Source organism: Syngnathoides biaculeatus, chromosome 19 (assembly GCF_019802595.1).
Source record: "Syngnathoides biaculeatus isolate LvHL_M chromosome 19, ASM1980259v1, whole genome shotgun sequence".
NCBI classification, from domain to species: domain Eukaryota; kingdom Metazoa; phylum Chordata; class Actinopteri; order Syngnathiformes; family Syngnathidae; genus Syngnathoides; species Syngnathoides biaculeatus.
Genome location: NC_084658.1, coordinates 8636428 through 8661691, shown reverse-complemented (window position 1 = coordinate 8661691; position 25264 = coordinate 8636428). Strand labels below are relative to the sequence as shown.

The 25264-nt window shown below is 39.5% G+C and overlaps 1 protein-coding gene across 4 annotated transcripts in view; it reads left to right on the top strand.

Annotated features, from left to right (window-relative positions):
• LOC133492457 (partitioning defective 3 homolog) overlaps positions 1-25264 on the top strand; it is a 264615-nt gene that overhangs the window by 154222 nt on the left and 85129 nt on the right. For 2 of the 4 annotated variants that reach the window (XM_061804664.1, XM_061804660.1), the window contains 4 exons: positions 2842-2990; positions 4409-4447; positions 8237-8470; positions 13665-13893. In XM_061804664.1, coding sequence (XP_061660648.1) covers positions 2842-2990; positions 4409-4447; positions 8237-8470; positions 13665-13893 — 651 coding nt within the window. The remainder of the gene's footprint in view (positions 1-2841; positions 2991-4408; positions 4448-8236; positions 8471-13664; positions 13894-25264) is intronic. The other 2 variants (XM_061804661.1, XM_061804662.1) reach the window with 2 other exon arrangements.

The window sequence follows — 25264 nt, the reverse complement described above, 5'->3', positions numbered from 1 at the left end:
GTTCATCATGCATGAAACAGAAGGTACCCTGTTATTTTACAAACATGAGCAAACAATATTTCCATATTTACTCTTTTTTTTATTCCATGTTTATTACATCTCGCCATGAACCGAGGTTTTTCTTTACTAAGTAACATCCTATTGATTTTAAAGCCAAAACTAATGTAATGGTAGCCCGGTTCTTTTTGCACCATCTTGTACACACATACAGTACATAGTGATAGGAGCCACATCCAAACTTTCAGTCATTTTTTGCAATTATGTGATGAAACACTTTCAAGCTTCAGAATTTGTATTTCAGGCATACCTTTTGATAGACATTTGCCAGTCCCAGTTGTTTCAACTACGGGGCAGAACACCTGTGGAAGATAGTTGAGCTACTATAAATGCAAGAAAGGCTTTTAGCATTTTTAATACCTCTGCGGGGATGCTTTGACACGTTTAAGTGCCTGCCAGGAGAAGATGGAAACAGGGAAGGTTGATTTAAAATGCACTCCAAAGCATTGCCTCTGAGCATTGCTCAGCAGTGGTTAATTTTGGATGACATCATGACGGTTTGCATGGACAGAAGCATCTACGCGGAATTGGTTTTAAATGGTGCTTTAAGAAGAAGAGATGAGGAAAAATATGATCCATATGGGTTATGTGCTCACTTTTGAGGACAGGCTGGAGGCATGGATAAAAATGATGGACGCAGGAAGAAAAGATAATATAACTTGGATATGTACTAATTCTCTAAGTGGATATTAATGCATGTCCATCTGTGTGTTATTAAAATGATTCACAACAGTCTATTTGGGATGGTAAAGTATGAAGTAAAAGGTAAGATAGAGTTAGTAAGATTGTGTCGTTAAAAAAAAAAAAAATGAAAATGAAACTTGAGGGGTGGGACATGATCCATTACGCTGTGGCAAAATATTTAGGTTAAAGGTGCTGATACATGAATTTAATTCACTTGCAGTTGCAATTTATAATTGTGTTAACTGAATAAGACTGCAATCGCAGCAACAAATAAATATAGTGTCAATTTTAATTCCCCGGCAGTAGTGGTACAGTTTATTATAAACCAGCAAGTAAAATTTACAATTAAATGCACTGCATTTGATTAGTTACTGCAGTGTCAGGTCTGTTTTTATCATGGTGTGCCCATTCTTGTGTGTACTAGGATTTGTGATAACTCTCTCCTTCAAATTATTAGTAATATTTAACTGTTGTCTTACCAGCTAAGACCCCATTTTAACTGAAGTAAGTAGAATGAAGTTGTGATTGTAAGACATCTTTTCTGTTAGTCAAAATCTTTCCTTGAATCTGAGACTTTCCTTGAAAGAAAGTTGTGTAGTACTACTCTGAGTTAATGGATTAAAATATAGTGTGTCACAGTCCAAATGTCAGTGAACATAATTATAATATAATAATAATAATATTAATAATTATAATAATATATGTGGTCATTAAAGTTGACAATGGACATTACACAGCATTACACACCAATTAACAAAAAGGTGAATAATAATGTTAGAACTAATTACTTAAAAGCTCATTATTATTATTATTATTGGAGCATACTGACATTGTAGACACACATATGTGTGTGTTTGTGTGTGTATATATATATATATATATATATATATAATATATATATATATATATATATATATATATATATCCAAAGTATTTTTGGACATTGGCTAAAATAAGGTTCAGTTGATTTTCACTTCACTGTATGCTTTGGGACTCATCACAGCAACTATATTGAAGGGAAAAATAGATGCTTTGCTGTCCAAACTGTCTCATTCAAGAAAAATACCTGTCGAAACAAAAAAGAGTGTGTTGCATAGTTTGAGTTATGTGAGGGAAAAAAGAGAGTGATCTTAAATGAATTAATATTACATCTGTACAGTCCTTCCTTTCTTCTTGCTCCCCTTTCTGTCTTTCCTGTGTCAACTGGAGGTGGAAGCCCAAGCATGGATGGGAATGTCGAGTATGGGTGACAGCAAAGAGACATATTAGCGCTGACCATTTGGTGACACATGAAGCAGTTTTTGTGTTCAATGAACAAATTCAAAATTGCTTCTGGGCAGACAAGTCAGCGCCAGCAGTTGTTTCATGCAGTCTTTTCTAATTGTTTTCATTGTGCCTTCATTTGTAAAATGGGAAAAAAAAAACACTTGAAATGCTTGCATCATTTAGAAGACTTCATTAGTACTGCATCTATCTACTTGAATGGCAAGGTGTTCACCCTAATTGTAATGCAAATACCATTGCCCCCTCGCCCCAACTCTGCCTCCCATTCCCCTCCGATTTTCAATTAAGATCCAGACAGCGATAGAGCATCTCAAAAGTAAGATGCAATGGAAGCCTGGACTCTGGTCTGGCCTCAGACATATTTGGCCGGAGGGGCAGTGTTATTAAGTGACACTGACCCCAGAGCTTCCTCACGTCACGTGCCACACATACTGTTGATCTAAACTTGTCGTTAACAATCTCAGCAAGCCATTGTTGTAATGGTGAAATAGATTAGGTGTATATTTTTCAATGTGGTGGATGTGTTATATGTAATTTGGGGCATTGTATGAATATTAATTGATAGATTATAATCAGTATGGCCCTATTTGACATTATGACGTCAACAGATGGATGCAAACTATACCCATACACATCCTTGCATGCAGCTACTCCATGAAAAATCCTGAAAATATATCAAATCTGATGTTTTCCCTTGAAACTTGTATTTGATCTCATTTGATTGTTATGATTCTATTTCCCAAACATGGCTTTCAAAAGACATACTTGAAATACGTTAACACGACGGGCCTGGCTTTCCCTTCACATCTTCTACAGCTCACTGAGTCCTGATGCAGACCCGGATGGTTCTTTTCAAAGGGAGGGCTTCGCCCGCCAGAGTATGTCGGAAAAGCGCACCAAGCAGTATGAAAATGCCGCTCAGCTGGAGATCATCAAGTCGCGCAAATCCAAGAGTATGGATCTAGGTAAATGCTTGACTTGTTTTACACTACACACACACATATATATATATATATATATATATATATATATATATATATATATTCAGAATTTTTAGTGTAATTCATTTAAATGACACATGAAGCCTGCATTTTTGGTGTGTTGTTTGCATTGGCAAAACGTTGAAAAGCATTGTGGCTATGACTCTGTCATCAGAAAATGTGTGTGTTGCACGTGAAGTTCATAATATATCCCACTAAATTTAAAGTAGTCACTGCCTTCTCTCAGATCCCTGATATCTATACCTCACTCAAACCAGTGTCCATCAACAATCCCTTGATGTCTTCTATTCTCTGTTTCCTTTTGTCAAATAACACGTAAAATACAATGCAAAAGTTCTGGTTGCAGCAAGATTGCAATATGATATTTGGGTTTGTTTCTTTGCCCAATTAGCATAAAGGACATCCTTCTCTGTTTTTTCATGCTCGGTTGCAAATGTAATCTGATTTGCATGTGGGCAGGAAGTGAGCGCAGTGGACGGGGAGATGAGATGGCTCATCGCCGCAAATGCACATCTTATCTCTGGACTATATCAAAAAAGCCTCTTGATTTTCCCAAAGTGATGTCAGCATTTATTTGTGTATTTGATTAGTTCTGAAAAGGAACTGAGTTATTGTGCTTATCAGACAATCTGAGGATAAGCCTTGATGCATTATTGTATTATAGTTCTAATATTATTAAATTAGACATGGACAAAAATGGTGCAGAAGCACTTGAAAGCACTGACCTCAACCCAATCAACTGTATTTGGGAATACCTGCAACATATATTTAAGCCAGGCCTTCTCTTTCTAACGGTGACCTCCTACTTCACAAATTCCCCCTTGAGAAGAATGGAACAAAATTTCAACAAAGTAGAAGACACAACATACTTTAATAAACTAGTTTGCCTTCTAAAGTCCGATGAAGAGTCAGATCATGCTCATGTCATTAATTGGCTTCTCTGCTTCTATGCTACCTTGACTAAATGCTTAACATGCTCTAGAACACATAATTAGCCGTAGAGACTTCTGTTTCTCCTTTAAAACATCTTCCAGGTGCTCCCATATCACAGAAGCAGATGGATTTCTTGTCTTTGAAGAGCCTCATTGTTGAAATATGCTAAATTGATCAGACACCTCATGTTCCCGTTCCATTTAGATGGTGAATAAGATTGGGCAAAGAAAAAAAAATGTATGCAGTACCTCATCTTGCAGAAATATCTGTGCCTTGTAAGGCTCATGACTGACAGGCTCATGCATGAGATATAATATTCTCTACTTATAAACCCCATTCTGAAATGACACTGCTTCTTTTCTTCCACTTTGTCCTTTCTATATATATTTCTATATATATGCGCTGCATGTTGCATGATAGCGCTCATACTTATTTGTGCTCTTTAACAGTAGCTGATGAGATTAACAGCAGTGCAAGAACCAATGGAGGTAAGCATTTGTGTCAGGATTTATATTCAATTATGACTATAGGCCATTATGGTTCTTCAGATGCAGGTACATGGGTCAAAAAAAGGAGATTACATATGTGACCCCCCTCTTTTCCTATTACTAACTCATTACAAACTATCATTGGCTTTTTCCTGTGACTTATGTGAAATGCTCAAAGTAGTTGCAAGGTGTTGAATATTGATTGGTAAAACTTGGACATGTCATTGTGCTTATAAAAAGCAAATATTCTTTTCAAAACCAAACTCACCCAACCGTGTGTTAATGGACCTTGCTTTATCCACTGGAGCCAAGTCATGCTGGAGATGATCCCGCACATGTCCAATTATCCAAAATGTCTTGGTAAAATAATTACTTAAGATTGAGGTGTGACTAAGGCGTCAAGTCCAGGCATCACTGTTTCCCAAGATGCTTTGGTATAAAGCATCCTCAAACCGATTGAGATAATGCATGTAAGGACACTTGATTTAGATCCTTGTACGACACGTGTTGAGGGTATGGAGGACGTCCTCTGCCATGGTCATGATCTACAACTGGCAGAGGAGGTTTACAAGCCCGACTGACTCCAGGGATAGCTTACCTCCATTGGTGTACCTGGACATGGCCTTCCCCTGACCACCTTGGAGGCTATTTTTACCATAATTACCCTTTTACTGTCCCGGCTCTTTGAATAAATTATGTGTAATGGAGCTCCTGTCTGTACACAGATCTTTACATGGAAGAGCCCATGGTGAATAATAGCTGGGTTGCATAGTTTTAGCTGCTCTAATTATAGTATGGGCTCCCGTCCCTGTAATAACTGCTACTGATTTATTCATAGTTTGCCATGGCTCCCCTCTAACGCTTAATGGCAATGGATCTTCTCCAATTAATAGTCCTTGCCCTTAATATGGCTAAGGCACATAGAATACTGACCAATTTTTACTTCTGTAACGTGACACAATTTCAAGTTCACCCACGATTTGTTAAGATTATCCTCCTTTGTGTGTGTTTCAATGTGGTGATTTTCATTTCTTCTCCAGGCACTTGGGGAGCGGCAAACTCTTGTCTCTATGCAATGAGGGAATATGTATTTTCATGACTCTGAATAAGAGGGCGTCAAGAAGGAGAGCGCATATGCTCTGGAGATTGGAATCACATAATGGATTGGCATACAGAAAGCTGTCCGTCAAACTCTCCCTTGAGAGCATGGGAATTTTTTCTGATGAAAACAAAAGAAGGTTCGGGCTGGCAAAGGTCTTTGCGCAAACTCTCCCTCTTTTTCTTTCTCTTTTCCTTACGCTCTCTTCATCTTTGTGTTTTTGCTGCTCTCTGCCATTCAGCAGACTTGTGAGAGACAATGGCGAAGTGGATCGTGATGCAGAATATGAGTGGGAGGATAATTCCCTGTTTCCGAATACGGCAGATGTCAGTTTGGTTCCTTTCATTTTTTTGCATCTGTACGAGATTTCAATCTCTTCGTGTCAAAACGGCTTCTATCTGCCTACTCTCTGCAAACATTAATGAAAATGCTTGTGAAAACAAAATATGGCAATTATCATCCCCCCACCACCATAATGAACTCTGAATTGTTTATTGATGGCCTTCTCTTGTATGACTGCATATTTTTTAGTCCTTGAGCGAATTAGATCAATTTGAAACATATTTCACAATTGAGTATTACCTTTGTTGTTAGCCCACCAGTGTAAGGGTTAGGGTTAGGGTTAGTTGTAGTTCTGAGGTTTGGTGTTTGGATTGCGGCACCTGACTTGCTGTTTAGTCTGTATATGTTTTCCTCAGGGTTGTGTGAGTTTGTCTGAGTGCGTCATCTTCCTCCTACATTCCAAAAATATGCATTAGGTTAATGGACGGACGCTATGCAAGGCAACCCATTAAGCATTACCGGTGGAAAGGTCAGATGACATCAGAGTTTCCGCCATCAATATATTTGAAGCAACTGGGATACCATCTCGACTAAAACAAAACAAAAAAAAACAAAAACAAAAACTGTTGTCAAGTGTGTGTTAACCTGGAATTGTGTAACAGTTATATTGAATAGTTCGGTGCTAGTATTTCAAAAGTGCCAAATGGCATCAAATGTTTTTTTTTTTTTTTGTGTACTCTAGCTTACCTGTACCCATGATGCAGATGAGCATTACATAAACTAGATGGATGAATTTCGCTAATTGTATTGCTTGTACTTGCTGTTTACAAATGACATTAAAACATTTGAATTCGTTAAGGGAAAAAAAAAAGTCTGTTGCTTTAAGGCAGGGGTACTCAATGCGTCGATCGATCGCGAGGCAGCTTCGGTCGATCGCAACGGCGTGCCGAGAAAAAAAAAAGACATCAGCCATATTTTTTTTGTAAGTTTGCCTTACCGCGCATGTGCAAACAATGACAGGACAGGAAAACACAAAAAAGGAAAGAAAAACGTGAGCGGCTGAATGCTTGAGAAGTCGATCTTGGGGTAAAAAAGTCTGGGCACCCCTGCTTTAAAGGAAGCAGGTAGTTGAGTGCTTTATTCCTGTAATTTAAGAGTTTAAGGGCCCATCGCCTTCTGTCCCCTACACCCACTTTTTTGTTTTATTATTTTACCCTGGTGCAGCATTATAGGATTGTTCAGTTTGTCGGAATGGCGCTTTCGGAATTGGCTCCAGGTTCTCCTGGGATTGGCCATGTTTACTGGCATTGATCAAAAAAAATCATGACAGTGCATTTACCAGTCTGGGAAGCAGACTCCAGTGGATAACAGCTGACCTTTTTAGCCTATTTGACTTCTCTGACAGTAGATCCGTAGGTACAATGAATGAAAGAAAATAACTCACACTTCATTTAGTTGCATTGGTAGCAGATGTAGCAGAAGGGGAATCCCTTGTGACCTTAAAGACCATCTTCTCTTTACTGGCGTTGCTCCAACCCTTCACAAAAACATATTCCAGCAGAGGTACTCCATACAGGATACCAAATTATTTTCATGAAGACATAGCATTTATTTTCTTTGCTTAATATGTGTTTGGAAGTCCACCGAAAAACCCACTGGGGTCCCCCAGCAGCAGTGGGTCACACCTCATTCAGCCAAATTCAAACATCCTAAATTCCCTGACGAGGAATTTTGTCTCCGTGTCATATGGTTTGTGTTTCTGTGTTCTCGATGGCCGGGTCCCTGTATGAGGCACTCAAACCCACTTTAACATCAAATGTTTCTAAGCATGTCTTCCATGTGGTGTGTCAAGAGGTAGAACCTTCTGTCAGTATTCACAGTTTACGTGACTTGTAGTTATACCAAATGCAGAGACACAGGAAATACAAATATTCAATACATGTGGCATCCACACATCTGTCAGGTATTTGGGCAGCTGTTAAGACCCTTTCCCAAAGTCACTGGCATATGCCATCAAGAGAACGAGTGAGGCCGCCAAACTAACTGAATAAATAGTTGAATGAATACTACTTAATATTTCCTCAAAACTTTAAATGTTACCAAGCACATGGAATCTGACTTTTTTTGTTTGACAGCGCTTTGCAAGCTGAAATGAGGCAAGAAAAAAGAAAACAAAAGGAAATCGACCACTCAATTTATTTTTTACTAACTGGCAGCTGATGTAAGACTGAGAAGCAACTAACAGATATAAACTTACAAAATCAAAAAACAGTACTGGAGTTGAACTATACTTAAATACCCTTAACAAACTGGTAAATTTATCTTGAATTATCAAATTTTGTCACGGTAGGTACTATACTGCTTTCTCAGTTATTCTGCCTTATTGAAAGCATTTTTTTTTCCAACAGGTTCTTCAGGACAAAATGTTGGACCCTCACTGGGCCTAAAAAAGTCCAGTTCCCTTGAAAGCCTCCACACAGCACTTGCTGCAGCAACGCGGAATGGTGAGATTAATGTCAACAGGCCACGCTCCCGAATCATAAGGGGCCGAGGTTGCAACGATAGTTTCAGAGCAGCAATTGACAAGTCTTACGACAAGCCAGGCGTTAATCTACCTGAGGACGAAAACAGTATGGATACATGTAAGTGCTTTCACCTGTAGCAATCGTTTAGTGTTATTTCCAACTCTTCACTTATTGAGATGAGCTCATGCCACTGGAACAGTGTTTATCCAGACCCATAATGCCACATGACATTTTCTAGTGCCCCAGAGTCCAATCTTGTTACTCCCTTTTCCCAAACTGCATCACTGATCAGGGGATTTCTTAAGAATACAAAGCAGTTTAGTCCAGATTCCTTGAGGTGTTTTCAAATTATGCTTTGGGAATTTACCCCAAATGTGGTTTTAAACATTACATTGTTGATCGCTTTTACACAGGTCCCAAGTCCTGATCTCCTGAAAGTTAAAGTTCAACGATCCACCATTTCGTATGACGTTGTACAAGTCTAAAACAAACTTTTAGTCCTGTATTTTCCGCACTATAAGGCGCACCTAAAAGTGTTTAATTTTCTCAAAAGCCGACGGTTCCCCTTATAATCCAGTGCACCTTATATAGGAAAAATTTTTTTTAGAATAGGTCATTCATTGAAGATGCATCGTATAATGTGGTGCGCCTTATAGTGAGGAAAATGCAGTACTCACTTTCAATTTCGCAATAATTTTTCAATTGTTTACATATGGCTCAAGCTAGAGATGTTTTTCACTCACCACTCCCACAATTGTGGTTTATATATTCACCATGTACACTACAGTGTCTTGGTTACATGCCTTTTAATATTAAGAATAAGAATATTGAGGTCCATACTTATATTACATACTATATTATTCGAGACTGTGGGGACATGTTTTTTTAAGAAGAAGAATCTTGAGTGTAAATAAAATAATTGCATTATCATGTTATGAAAAAAAACTGAAAAAGTAAAGGTTGCAAAAATATTTTGACTTATAATTTAATTGTATATTTTATTCAAAACACATCCATACCAGCTCATGTATAGGTTAACATATCCATTTCTCCTTGTTTGATGATAAAAAAAATGCACGTGTTTGGCATAGTGAGACAGATGTCTTATTTTTGCAAACAGGTAATAATACTGCAGCACCGCGAGAGTAATTGCAATATATAAATTTCCATCCACCAAAGGATTCCATTAAACAAGAACGGGGGAAAACATTTGAAAAAGAGGGAATTATTTGTCTGAAATGCTTTGTTCTCATAAGCTCTGTCGGCAAACCACTAAATACAGTCTTATCTCTGCAAAGAAAAATGGGGAAAGCTGCCGATTTCCGCTGCCGTGGTTTATTGCATCCACTAGCCCTCCCCACATGATATTCAAATAACTCTGTTTTTCAATTTAGATAAAAGCAGCCAGTTTGTGCTCGTCACTGAGGTTAATAGTCAAAGTTGACAGATAAGCCGCCACTGTCCTCTGCTCTAAGACTTTTATTTAAATAAAATAAGCATGTGGCATCACCTAAGTAAAATGTGTCCCCGTAAGATATCCTGCACGGTAAAATGCACTCCTTGTCCAACTTGGTGTTGTGTCCTTTGAAGATAAATGAGGAAAAATAGCTTAAAAAAAGAATATCTGCACTTTTCAGAAAAAAACCCGTGTTGTAATAAGACAAGCTATTGTACTCGTCTTTCATAGCCTGAACTGACAAGCCAGCCTTAATGTTCTTGATTTTTGAAAAAGTTTTACAAAAGTGGCATGAAATGATTCCTGTGGTTTTCCTTCCCTGCAAATTATCTCCCGACAAACGCTTCCTGTGCTAGTTGGGAATGTCTGTCAGGTTTTTTTTTTCATTTTTGTCAGATCTATTTTATATCTTAGGATGACTGTAATGTACCTTTTTCATGTATTGAAGACATTTTGTAATTTCTGAATCAGTAAGACTCATTTAGTAACATAAATTGTGATGAAGTATAGGGAAATATTTCATATTCATTTTGTCCGGTCTGCATTTTAAGACAATATAAAAACCTTTGTGATACCTTACATAAAAAAAAGTTAATTTAATACTTATGCCCTGGGAGTTGTCGGAATGATGACTTTTCGAATCATTGTGCAACAACAGTATTAGCATCTTTGCTAATTCATCCATTATCCATCCATCACGGGAGCCTGTTCCTGCTAACCTCTGGCGAAAGGCAGACTACACCCTGAACTGGTCGCCAATCAGTCGCAGGGCAGATATCGACACCATCACTGAGCGGGAATCGATCCCACGCTGCCCCCACCAAAGTCATGAGTGTGTACAAGTATACCATCAGTGACTGATACTCCTGCTATTCTTATTCATTAAAATTGATTCCACTCACAGCAACTGCAGGTGGTTTTACGTGATTGATAAGAAGATTACATTGCATGTGTGATGAAGCTGAAACTTCCCTCAGAACTGTACAGTGAGCAGATGGTGAGGGGCTGTACGTGATAGACAATTCATAGTGGTCTGATTTTTGAAAAACTTTAAGAACACAAAACGTGATTGTGCACGCAAACAGATGTGGAATCTGATCTCCTCACTAGGCACACCAAAATTACATTTGGCAAATGAGCCAACTACCCATGCAATTCATTTTCGAGCATTGTTTCCATAAAGTGCAAAATAGTGGGAGGAGTGGATGCAAATAGATTATTTAGCATGCGCAGTGGGATCCAATGAACCTGAGATGAATTGTGATGAATGATTTTATGTCATTAATTACGCAGTCTGAAAGTCTGCTATAAACCAACACGGCTGTGTGTATAACAGTGACGTAAAAATGGCAGTGGGGAGAACTGATCTTTTCCGCTCATGGAAAACATTTTTGCCAGAAAATAAAATGATTAAGACCTACTGTCTATTCGCCAATGCAGTTTTGGAGCGTCGCAACAATCTCAGGGGTGACAAGGAGTCATACCATATCATCTATGGTAAAATTTAAATGAATCAACTACAATTATTTTCAGTTTAGTTTTATTTTTCCCAAATTCAGTTATGCTTACTTTTTTCCCCACAAAACGCTGAATGGGATTTTTGTTTTAAATAAATGGACACCTTGATCAATAAAGTGCACAACTCGGAAACATTTGGAATTCATTTCTTCTTTTAACAGGGTAAAACTATGTATTTGTTTCAAATATCACATACTTGATTGTTCCAGAAATTACATGGAGTAAAATTGCTCATTGTCCCAGACTACACCCCCCCCTCCTTTTCGACCCTCGATAAAGGATTATTCTGTGTGCTGTGTGTAAAAAGTTTTACTACGAATAATACAGTATATGCCTCACATCTCAGAGAGCAAATATTGCAGACCAGATCTTACACTTAAACCATATTTGCAATTAAAATCCCTCGGTGTCTTTTTCAACATTACTGATATGTATAATTACTGACAGATTAATTACATTTTGCACATCACTTCTTATTAGATGTGATGGGAACTCTGAGTTTAATCAACCGTACATCACCTAAGGAGTTTGGATTCCATTTGATGTCTGGGTTTGAATTAGACTCAGATGTAAATTACAAACCCGATCCACATGACTAGCGTCAGATCTTGATCACCTAATTTATGTGGAAGCGGGAAAAGGAGAAAAAAAAAAGGGTCCTGAAGTGACGAGTTCAATTTAATGCATGCATATACTTGAAAATGACTTTGAGGAACCCTACTGTAGGTCCAGCTGACTACAAATCTCATGGGGAGTGAAATGTAAATATGTTCAGCTTTAATGAGGCTGTGGAGTTGTTGAGTTGAGTTGAGTTGAGTTGTTGTGTGTGTTTTGTTCAAAGATGTTAAACCATGTGAGACAAAAATTCTCCCTTAATAGTTGATGTGATGTAATCAGGAGCAAAAATTAAGCATACTTTGAGATGTATTAGGATTCTAATTGATGTGCTCACAGACATTCTGTGCTGCCATCAAAAAATAAAAATTCAACCTGAATTGAAAGTATAACATATTTCAGTCACTTACATTTGACGAGCGCGTTCGCGCCCACGCCGCATCGCACACGAAAAATCACACGCGTAAAATTTGTTATGAGTAGAAAAAATAGATATTGAAACACGTCGCTTATTTTGTGTAGTCTTAACCGTTAACTGTACTCAGCATGTACGGAAGCGATGCCAAAAGCACACGTTCCGAGCTGCTTCGTGTACTGCGAGCGCATTTATGGCAAAAGCCATCAGCATTATGAGCCATGTCAAAGGGAATTCAGTTACACCAGGGGTGCTCAATGCATTGAACGTGAGGCAGTTTTGGTTGATCGTGTGATGGCGTTACCAAAAAAAAAAAAAAAAAAAAAAGACGTTAGATTATCATCCACCTCGTTGCTTGATTCAGGTGAGGCCAATACGTCGACCGCACGCACCTAAAGGCGTGTTCTAGCAAGCCGGCCTCCTAGTTACGGCAGTCGCGTTGATGCATGCGTGCACCCAACCCCCCTTTCCCCCCCGGCCCCCACCGCACCGCCGGTTGATCGCGAGAGGTTGGCTGCTTGAAAAGTAGATCTTTAGGGTGGGGGAATCTGGGCACCCTGCATTACATTGAAAACGTTTCTGGGATATAACAGAGGTAATGTTTCAGTATCTATAATAAGTATGAGATTGTGATTTACTTTAACTTGATCTAAGTTCTAATGTTAGACTAGTCTGTCCATATATCTAAATGCGAATGGTCATTTTCCCCGTGGCACGCGTTATCTTGAAATTGAAAACCTTTCCCCTCTACATACTTGTGCAAGATATCGATCATCTACTGCTAGCTTTCATCAATGGATTGACAATAAATAGCACTGCAAATTACGCTAGATTATATGATTTGATTATATGAATATTTAGTTTTGAAATTGAATTTCCATTGACCTCTTTAAAAATGTATGTAATCTATTAATTATGATTATGGTGTTGGGTAACAACTACATACTCAGGTATAACAACTCAATAAATTATTTTAAGGTCTTGAGATTCCATCCCTAATCACACCCGCAACTTTATATCTGCGGGCATGGCTGGTGGACCACACCCGTAAATTTTTTCTGCGGGCATAACTGTACATTTTTCAATTGTGAGTGACTGATATTTCAACTATTCAGTTTGTGCCATTTAAAATGGGATTCAAACAGTGATGGGTGACTGGCTGCAACATACAAAAAAAATCCAAGATGTTACGATCTGTGCATGTATCTTAAGGCAATGTCCTCACATATATTTCAAAATGTGCTTTTATTCATTTGTAAAACAATCTTCTCATGATATTTCTTTACCTCCCAACATGGTCACTCAAGTGGACGAGGACACGGAGGGAAGTTCCCGATCAGGTCAGGATTCAATGTCCACCAGTGGTGACCTCTTCATTGGCGCCAGTCTCAATGGCAACATCTCCAAAGAAGACAGGCTGAAAGATCGGGACAAGGTGGAAAAGAAGAAGCTTGAACGGGATAAAGAAAAGGAGAAAGACAAGGACAAGAACAAAGCAAAAAAAGGCGTACTGAAGGGCCTCGGTGAAATGTTCAGGTAAGATCTGAGCTCAGTACCACCCACCACCTGTGTAGCCTTGAGTATCAATTTGCTTTCTGCTTTATTTAATGCCATCGAGTGCATTCACCGCGGGATCGTACAGAATTTGACTGCATTCCTTCAATGTTGGAGTGCTAATTAAGAGCTCCTCTCCTTGAACCCTGCAGGATGCAGGGAAAAGGTGAGGGGGGCGGGGGCGGTATGAGCCTTAAGAGCCTCTGGCACAATCGACAGATTATTTTTAATAAGGCTGACATGTTTTATTCATGAATAACCATGTACGTGCCCGAATGGCTAAACAAAGGTAAGATTTCGTTGTGGAATGCTACTGGTGTGTTGTGGTGTAGCCATTTGTTGAAATTATTATTAGAAAATGTGATGTTGTTGCTTTTTTCTTTGTAGTCTACCATTTTTCGCCAATTATTTTTTTATGGTAGCTGAATTCACTTTGTGGTAGCTTCATTTTTACGAGTGCTGTAATCGGCACAATTTTTAACCACTGACACAATTTCAAGGGTTATTGTTCGATATCTAAGACAACATTAAGGTGTTTGAGCTAGTTCGGGTTTTTAGTTTTTGAATATCATGCCAAAAAATAAAGAAGGGAGTTGACGCTCTGCACATTTAAATAGCGCATAAATTAACAGTAGATGGTCTGCCAGCCTTGCTGTGCTTTAAATTGCGTCTTAGTGGATTACTTTAATGGGATTAGCAAGCGTGTCACATCACGTGGCTCAGAAATGAACAATAAAGACGAAAAGTGTGTTTTGGGGTCAACATTGAGATATGCCACAGGGTTGCTTATTTTCGATTCTAGGCTAGTGTGTTATAAAAACTTTTTTTTTTCTTTTTTTTTTCTTACCAAGAATGAGTGTATTTAAGGTTGATTAGAGACTAACCTTTATGGAGGGCCTGATATGTGACTGTTTAGTGATTTTTAGGAGTGCTTTTGACCCCCTCCACATGCCCTGTGTGACTTTGTCATCACACCTCATTATCTACAAGTGCTACGTCCACTTAAAATTTGGCACACGATGGGCTGTCTTATCGTAACTCTCTGTCCACCATCCACCTGTCCCTGTGCATTTAACGTCTGAATGGAACAAGCAAGAAACCTTTGAAGTAACATCATCTTGTTGACTCTTAAAACTGTCTTCACTCTCTCGTTGTTTGTTTTCATGATTACCTCCTTAAAAAACCTTTGACAGCTCTCACACCATCTGCACTGTTTTTATTATCCTCCTTTTCTTTTTAACTCAAATCCAAGTTTATAAAGTTGAAAACGAAAGAAATGAGGTGAAAATAACTAACGTCCTTGTGGATTCAATGACAAAACTTGAAATTTCAAGAAGAAAACAGAGTCAGAAAAATTACCATAGGCATAAAAAAAAAAAGTGTAAAGCTAACAAAACCCCAACAGTGATTTTAGATTCTGTGCCTGGCGACAACTTTATCTTGTCAGTAAATGCAAAGCTCTCAGGCTTAAAAATCACATATTCACTATACATTAGCAAGTTTTGCATGGGAGCACTTCACTGTTGTATCCAAACATCAAAAAGACATCCTGATGAGGTTCTTCCTTTGTAATGGATGTCTCTGTGGTTTTGACTCTGTCACTCCTTATCCCTGCATTCCTCTCCCATGCAAATCTCGTTTTTATATCCCTCAAAAGGGCTTTCGAGGAATTCTACGTCGGTGCTGATTCATTTGCATGCCTGGTCTTTGGAGAGCCAGATGAACTTGGATTTCATGTCCGATTAATGGACATCCTGATTGGGAGAGCATTAACGGCCAAGCGAAACAAGGATGGCCTAATTGGTTGGTATGCACTGCGTTCGGAGAGCGAGCATGTTAGAATAGTTCTGCAAGTGTTTAATAGTTAAGAGTGAGGGAATCATAAAATAAAAATACAATCAAATGTCCTCAGATAATCAAATGTCCTCAGATAAACATCTAGCACGAAAAGGCACCGTTATATTAGTGTGCTGTATGAATGCATTTTGAACCTAGGGTGACCAAAAAATGTCCTAGAGCTACAAAAAAAATGTAATATCATGTTTGTGAAATTGGCTGGGTCGCATTTTAGTCTGCATTTATTCTTTCCTTGCACTTTTGTTGCTATAGAAGTGTTGCTTCTGATTATATGGCCACTGGCCACCCTTTCAGTCACTGTTCATGCAATCATTTGGCCATTTACATGGTAATCAAGCAGGACCCCTGATTGCTTGTAATGTGACTGGGGTTGGGCATCATTTGAATATGAGGGATTCCACTTCCGATTCCGGTTCCTTGGTTCAATTGACCCCTCCGTGGATATTGCGCAATCCGCGTCATTGACCAATCAGAGGCCAGAGATCTGCATAGACCAAAGCCCGTTTTTGCTCCCGCCATTTTCTCAGACAACATTGCATGGTCCAGTATAGGGTTAGTTAGCGTTTTATTGCGTATTTGGGTTATTTAACAAAAAATATGGTTAAGAGGTGTAGTCACGGACTTTATAATAGTGACGACAGGTATCCTGAAAGGCTAGTTGGTGGAGTTCGATTCGTACCCTTTCCAAAATCGAAGACCCAGTACGAAAAATGCCTTCGATGGATCAAACTTTGTGGAAGACCGCATCATCAACTAAATCCATCTAAAATCAACCGGAACAGATATGTTTGCACGAAGGTATGCCCTATATTTGATTTTCAATACATGTCTCGTATAAATGAATGAGACGTTCTCCGCTAGCATAACACTGCTACGTGTGAACGATTGACACACTTATTCTTTGTTGAGCGATATTTAGCGATGATCGGACTGCACAAACGTATTGATTTCTTGCTGGCTCGCGGCCAGAAGCTTAACCAGACTGTGTTTGCACGAAGATATGCCCTAAATTTGATTTTTAATACACGTCTCGTATAAATGAATGAGACGTTCTCCGCTAGCATAACATTGCTACGTGTGAATGATTGAATGACATCAGAAGCATGGCGTCTCTCTCAGTTAAGAATGTATTGTATTTAGAATCTATAATATATCGTTGATTTGAATGAAATCAGAAGCATAGAGTCTGTCTCAGTTCAGAATGTATTGTATTGTATTTGCCATTTTTACTGTTTGTCTTACGTGAGCGCACGTGGCGTGACGTCACTTCAGGAGGCGTGGTTAAGTGCCCTGTACGGAGGGGTCAATTCCAGTTCAGAACGATTCTTGATTCTGATTACTTTAGGGGGCTGGGTCAAAAAACTTTGCATGGTTTAAATGAAGGATGTCCAAAGTATGAACATTTATTTTCTTAGTAGCCCGCAGCATCGACTAAAATGGACAGTTGACTCGGGAGTTTTTATACCAATATCACTAGCAAACCTATGAATGTACCAAAGTACTAGCCACTAAATTGCATACATTTCTTGAAGTGCCATTTGCAAAATGGTGATTGCACTGAACATTTACCCTTCATTATTGTATGACTGTACTCAGAATGTCTTTGTCTAAAAGTATTCTCTCTCAATTGATTGAACTACCTGAGACAAACTGCTTGTATGCTCTGACATAGTAGGCAATAAAGATGAACATGATGATTTTTTATTAATTTTAACAAAGTTAACATATACTTTTGTTTGCCGTCGCCATTGGGCAGAACCATTTCTTTGTGTGTGTTCTTTGTTGTTTTTTGGTACTTCTCCATTGTTTCTTGCCATTGCTGATTTGGGGCCAGGGGACTAAGCATCAAAACTGGGAATCGACATTTTTAAATTTGAAAAACTCCAGGAGAACCGGAACATTAGTCGCAGTCCCAAACAGTTCTTGATTCTTGATCTCCAACCCTAAATGTGACTGAGTTTGTATTCATTATACTACAAGTAGCAGGGAGCTGTACCCTCTGCACCACTGCACGGCTGGACGTCCTAACACTAGACGGTAGCAAAGGGAGACTTAAAGTGATCTTTTTTTTTTTTTGCAATGTACTACTTAAAAAGTAGCTCAAAAGAAGTGAAATCACATGAATATAGTTCAATTATTCACATAGCAATAATACCATTAATAAATTACATGTACATTATTTCCTGAAGATAACTTTCCTAAGACTGAATAAACACCAATTAGAGCTTGTACAGTCATATTTACTTCACACTTACGTTATACTTTCTTTAGTGATACTTTAACACCTTTGATTAATAAATACCTATTGTGCTATTAATAGATAGTGCTGTTTGCATTTATTATTTAAAAAAGGAGCCCAGGGCAACTTGGACTGCCTTTTACATTCAGGCAGCTGTCTTTATGTATGCATGTCTGCATCCTATAGTCAAGTGTTGTGCATTACCCCGAAACTCCTATATGTGATGATTCATATCCTCTCTAGCAGCGAGCCTGTGATGTTTAGATCCCAATTCTATCAGATTTGTTTAGTTGTTTGACGCTTTGCCCGAGGCTGTGTCAGCAAGCTCGATGGCGGTGATGTCTTGGTCTGGCCTGTGAGACTCCCTTCAGCATGCCTAATGAGGTGTCATTTTGCTGCCTCGTGGCTGACTGACCTCCTCCTTCAAGGCCACATTCCCATTATTTCATGGCCTTATACAGTATATACAGATGAGTAACAAATTGATAACTAGACAGTACTCGACAACCTCAATTTCCGCGTAATATCATCATGTGAAATTACATTACAATAGTACATTGAACTCATTAACATGATTTGTATTGTCATACTCTCCTTGGCAATTTCAAACCCGAGATATTACCATATTGTGATACCTCTTTTTCGAGAACCATAACTTAAAATTCAACAAACAAAAACCAGACCAGCTGCAACTACGGGAGACTAAATTCCTTGTGTTTTTGGCATCTCGGCAAATAAACATGATTGTGATTGCACTGAAACAAAATATGAAAATTACATGAATACATAACATATACCTGAGATTTTGTATTGATTCTAAGACATAACGTAATTCCCGGCCTACAGAGCGCACCTGGTTATAAGCCTCACCCGGTATATTTATAAAGGAAATACCATTTGGTACATACATACGCCGCAGCTGTGTAAAAGCCGCAAGTGCCCACATTGAAACCCACATTGAAACACGAGATATTTACAAAGACGTTTAACGCTAGCCGTGCTAATGCTAGCGCCACACTAATACTAGCACTGGGCAACAGGGCAAGTTAAAAAAAACCATACTGGTAAAAATCACTGAGATTTGGCAGTAACACACTAGCGCAGTGTGAACAGTGCCAGACCGGTAAAAGTCACTTCCTTGGCACATGTATTCCACCGGTCTCACGCTTACCTTTTCAGCTCGAGTTCCCCCTTGCGGCCGTTAGAAAAAATGCACAAATTAGCCGCATTGCCGCATGAACTGCAGCGTTGAAAGCGTGTGAAAAAAGTCGCGGCTTATCGCCCGGAAATTACGGTATATAATAGTTAAAAAGTGTGACATACAGCTCCGGTCCCCCTGGTCACAGTATCTGATTAGACGAAGCTGATTAACTTAAATGAGTAATCGAAAATGTATATATCAAACACATGAAATTACTTATTTAGATGATCATTTTCACAAAATGAGTTAGAATGGGGTGGCACAGTGGATGACTGGTTAGCACATCAGCCTCACAGTTCTGCAGTTCACAGTTCCGGGCCCACATGTGTGAAGTTTGCATGTTCCCTTTGTGCCTGCATGGGTTTTCTCTGAGTACTCTGGTTTCCGCTCACATCCCAAAAACATGCGTTGATAGATTGGTTGAAGAGTCTAAATTGCCTGTAGGTGTGAATATCAGTAGGAATGGTTGTTTTGATCTGTCCAGCAATGAGGTGGCGACCAGTTGAGGGTGTAGAGATAGCTGGGATAGGCTACAGCAGGCTCGTGTCCCTTGTGAGGATAATTAGCTCAGAAAATGGATGCATCGAAAAATTATATTGGAACTATTTCTTGTTCGTGCATTTATGATGTTTTTTTGTATCATGTAATTTTTTTGGGTGAATGTGTGAGGGTTGTGTTTTCATTAGTTTTGTGACTGTAGAATTTTATACGTGTAACAGCAAACTGTTTTGGAGAAGAGTTATGCAAATGTGCAACACTGCTGGAATAAAGTAGCGTGAAGGAGATGAGCTGGTGCAGGCTGCAATATTGAAAGGCATGGCCAGGGTGAGGAAAGGGGGGGTGGGGGGGTGTAGGGGTGAGAGTGAGAGCGTGTGCACTGGAGTGAACTGGGGCACTGAGGGAGAGTGGGAAAGGAGGGATAAAAAGGAAAGAGAACAGGGCAATGATAAAAGAAGGGAGCTTTTCACTGTGGCACAGTCACAACATCATGAAACTGTCTGCCTGTAGGGAAGGATTAAAGCTTCCCAAGCAATTTAGCTTTTTTTTTTTTTTTTGCATGTCAGTTTGTACCCGTTTGCAACTCAGTGTACATTTTCCAGAAGAATGTGAGTCCTCGTTTGTGTGCGTGTGTGAGGCATGTTTCCTCATGTGTGTAGATGAAAAGACATGTTAATGGGATCTGGCATCACCCTAACCAATTCTCAAACCCAAAGGCAAACACACACACATACCCAGAGCGCCCCGGTCCCCCGCCCTCCTCGCCACTCTGATAACTACGTCGAGCCATCAGCCGACATTGAGCTCGCTGTGACAGCCGTGCGCCCCCATCTTCTCTTTCCTCCTCACCCTGCATCACCCTGAGGGACCTCTTTCGGCTTGCTCTTCCCAACAAATGAATTCCCACTCAAGGCTACCCAGAAACACGTTGCAGAGAAGGGTGTATAGGGCAGAAAGAAATGCACAGAGTGCTCGATCTCCTTTGATTGACTTTATTATTCTTAGGTCGCATGGAAGCACACTGGCCCCTACGTGAGTTGTGCATGACTACAATACAGATGCCATGTGACACAGGCATGACCGCCTTATGTATAGCATAAGGCATAGCATATGTAGCATACATTGCATGTAGTAAGTGGTTCGTGTGTTCTTCATTCTATCTCTTTAGCCTCTATGAATTTTTCTGCTTGTGTGGGTGGGAACAGCAGATGTAGGGTAAGCCAGTTTGATCATTATTTCATTCGACATGACACAAACATTAGCCGTTCCCCCCCTCTCACGCGACCACCCCACAAGCCCACCTGATAAAAATGACTTACCGCCCTCACGCACCACTGTTGGCTTCTGCCATTCTCAACGCACATTCACATACTGTATGCTGGTTGTGTTTTGGCCCAACTGAGCTCAAGACAGTAATTAGATACCTCCACATGTGGGCCGTAACATCTGCTCAAAGTAATCTGGTTAAAAATGATAATTATTCCTCTTTGGCCCCACCTCACACATCACGATGTGCTAAATTCGTGACGATAAATCCCAGTTGCATGAGAACAAATCCCAGTCGGTGAAACGTGAAGAATAACAATAGTAATGCAACAACGATAATTACATGTAAACACACATTATGCTTTCTTTGCTCTGTGATGACTGCAGAGAATTAATTTGTTTTATTGGATTAAACGTACCCATTAGGAACTAAATTCAATGAATATGTTGTCAGTCATACTCCCACCTTTGACCTCCATTATAAGTTGCAATAACTTTTTGAACTTACGATAGATGTATGTCGTATATCTAAACACACACACACATACATAAACCTTGAACCAGCTGTGTTGGAGGCCTCAAAGAATTGGACACCACTTTCAGTTCTCTGGTGGGGTAAAGCGTTTAGCTGTAAGGAGAGACATTAAGTGATCAGATTAAGGAGGGGAAGACAGGACTCTCTGTGACTTTAGCCACCACACGAGAATGAGAGCTGACTTTTCAAGCCATCGGGGGAAACTGAAGAAGCGGAAGAGTTGGCGAGCCGGTTTCTCTTCCCAATGCCTTTTGTCTGTTTGATGCGAATCAGATTGGGCAGCGATGGGCCTACATCAGACAAACCCACAGTGATTAGGTTTGGAATGATCATGCAGCGCTGCGATCAAGACCTTGAAGCGTGGGGGCGTCTGGTTTGTGTGTGACGGGAGATTGTGCTGCGAGACAGATTTAATTGAATCTGAAATCTTGTCAACCTGCAATGAGATCCAGAGATGTCTCTCATGCTCTGTCTCAGGTGTAGAGCTGAGGTTCGTGGCCCCTCGCTCTGAGACATTGCAGTCTGTTATTAAAGAGCTCAAATTAAATCAAGTAGTGCACCCATCCATTTTGTTTGGTGTATGACTACTAATGATAAAACCCGTTTTGACAAGCTGAAGTAGTTAGTCCTGTCCAGACTCAAATCAATAGCAGGGAACTCCCTCTCTCAAACCTAAATGAAATGGTGCCCAAATGAGTGAAAGTGCTAGCAAACACTTTGCTTCATTTTACTGTTTTTTTTTTAATGGTAAAGGAATAAACATGTTGGTGGTAACTTGGATGCTACTTGGCAAAAGATTGTTTTTATCTATGAACAGCACACATGAAGCTTTAACACCCAGAAATACACCTTATCTAATATTTATATCCTTCCAAGTGGAAAGCTAGCCTTATAATGTGTATTGCGAAACAAGCTTAATTTTAAAGCGCAACGTAGAAACCTGCATGTGAGAATCCATTTATTTACTCCTCATGTGCTCCATAAATAAGGCACTCACTACTGTAGAACTCATTGCTAGTCTGTTCAACGATCCACGGGGCTTAGTACGTAATGAAATAGGGGCCTTCGGCTGAAATGACCTTTCCCATCCGATGACTTCCCACCTGCTGATGTGTGCGTGTGTCTCAAACATGTAAGCGATAAGATGGCTAGTGAGGAGGGAGAGGATAACGGCGGAGGCTGGAGAAAGAATAAGCTGTGAAAATTGCTTTTGAATTACAATGGTAATATCAATCGATGTTGGATTATGCCTCTGATTTCCATCAGAAGCACCAAATTAAATGCGCCCATATAGCACTGCTCTTGTTGTGTCACTGTCTTGGCGTGTTCGTCATGTAATGGATCATCATTTTCCACCCATACTTGCTGATTTTTTTTTTTTTTTTACGCATGGCATGTCTGTGATTGAATAGATTCTATTTCATTTGATTTTGTTTTGGATTGCATTAGAAATTCATTCTTCCTTTGCCCTGAAGGTCAACTTGTCGTTGCTTGGACGGATCAACCGAAGTTGCTCCCGTTACGTCTGCCATGTCATCGTAGGGTTAACATACAGCATGCAGTACATATTGTAATATATACAAGATATTTCATTAAGATAACAAACATAACAATGTGCACTTTTTTTGACTCTGAAAAGTGGGAAAACTCATTTATTGTATAGCTATTTTAGCTGGCTCTAGACTATTCTGTCCCTAGTTAAGCATCCATGTATGTGTGCTCCAAGCATACTATTTTGGAAGGAAAGCATTGTATTTGTTGTGGGGAAATGTATAACATGTATCATGCATGGTGGGCAGATTTGATATATTTGGCTTTGGACATGTGTCATTAAATCTAACTGTTGATTTCTAGTTGGCAGCGATGCGGCCAAGGTTATGTATTCAAGCCTATTTAGCATGTGCAGTTGTGCAGATTCTGCCTGTTACTCATCCGCACTTTACTCACAATTACTGTCACTCCCACCCATTTTTTTTCCACAATATGCACAACCACATCCCTCCCCTTCTCACATCCCATCTGCCCTGTACATTCATCGTAGCATTGACAGAAAGACCTCTCTCGTCTCCCTCTGGTTGCCGAGGAGGGGGGTGGGTTGTGGGTGGGTGGGGGGGTTTGTATATCACGGATCAGTGCTTCTGCTGTCTTGTCTCTTCGACAGACTCAAATGCAACATTTAGAACAGTGTGTGTCCATGCCTCTATTCCAGTCAGCCTACAAGACACAAAAAATGCCCTTGACAGTTTTTTTCCTTTTTTTTTTTTTTTTTTTTTTTTTTTTTTTAAGCAGAGCAACTTGGAAATTGGACATTTTATTGACTAGCACAGCTAGCTGTCTACTGCACCACTAAGGTCAAATCATGAACAAATTGAAAAAATATTTTTTGGGGTCATATTTGAGTTTGTTTGTGTCTCCTTGTCAAGTATAGCAGGCAAGTTTTGCGTATACAGATGATGACAAACCTGCGGATTCTGGGAGGTGGACTCAACCACAGATGCTGTAGTGAAATTTTAAAGCTGTACAGCGCACCTTTATCAAAGTTTTAACCAAATTGTTTTCCAGTCTTTGAGTCCTGTCCCAGTCTTTTGCCTTTTTTTTCTTTTTAATTGTAAATTTGTATATTCTGCTTCACTATATGAAAATGACTATTGTGAATTTTGCACAGTACTTTAAATATTAATTTAGAATCCATAACTTTCACTTGTGTTTTAAATTATCGATGGTGAGAGCTACTACGAATTCCCCACTCAATATTTTTAGATATCTGTTTCTTTTACATATCTAAGCCAAAAACAGTGACAACACAACTTGCATGTACTTATGTCCCCTATCCTCCTCACCGCCTCCCTCTTATCGTGGTTGCCATCATCAAAAGAACCGAGAACACTTTGTTTGCTGCGTCTGCTGAATCTCGACTTTTCGTGTCTGCGAAGAGCGACAGTAGCCGGCTTGAGGATAACGAGAGTGTCTGTGATCAAATTGGACCATTAGGAATGAATGCAGTGTGCCATGTGGTATCTGGGTCACAGACTGAGCCTCCAACTGCAGCCCCTCAACTAAGAATTCACAGGACTGACCCCCTCCCCCCATTCCTGTTCTCATTCCTATTATTGTAATTTTGCGTGCGACCATTTTGCCTTGGTTGGTTAAATAATAATGTAGGCAAATGTCAATGTCTATGGGCATGTAGGATTTTGTTTTGTGTGCATTTATGATGGTGTCTATCCATAGTGTGCATGCACATTCTGGAAGCCAATTCCATCATGCAAACCTCCCTCTGAGGTGTTTCTATATAAATTGTCCTTCAGAACCTCCTGCTCACTGTGCTCACACACTTTAACAAATTGACGTGTGAACACAGTGCGATTGTTTATCTGTGTTGTAATGAGAGACTTTAATCAGGCAGTGTCATGGATTTTAAATGTTCCTCATAGCCTACACAAAACCATCCCAACGCACGCACACACGTGTTCACGCACATAGCTATGATTTATGAGAAACATTAAAGGCAATTATGTTGAAGATGTCCCCATCTTTTTGTATTGTGTAGCCTGTTTACAATACAGGAAACACAAGTCATCCATTGTGCATGAAAGTGTGTCGAGATGACAATACACAAACTAACTTGAGCCCAACGGCTCCTGCTAGAGATGGAAATGTCACTACAAATAGATAATAATCATGTATGTATTTATTATTAGTTTATAATGGCACAAAGGATATTGATTCTCCCACGTCAAAATGCAGCCTTTACATT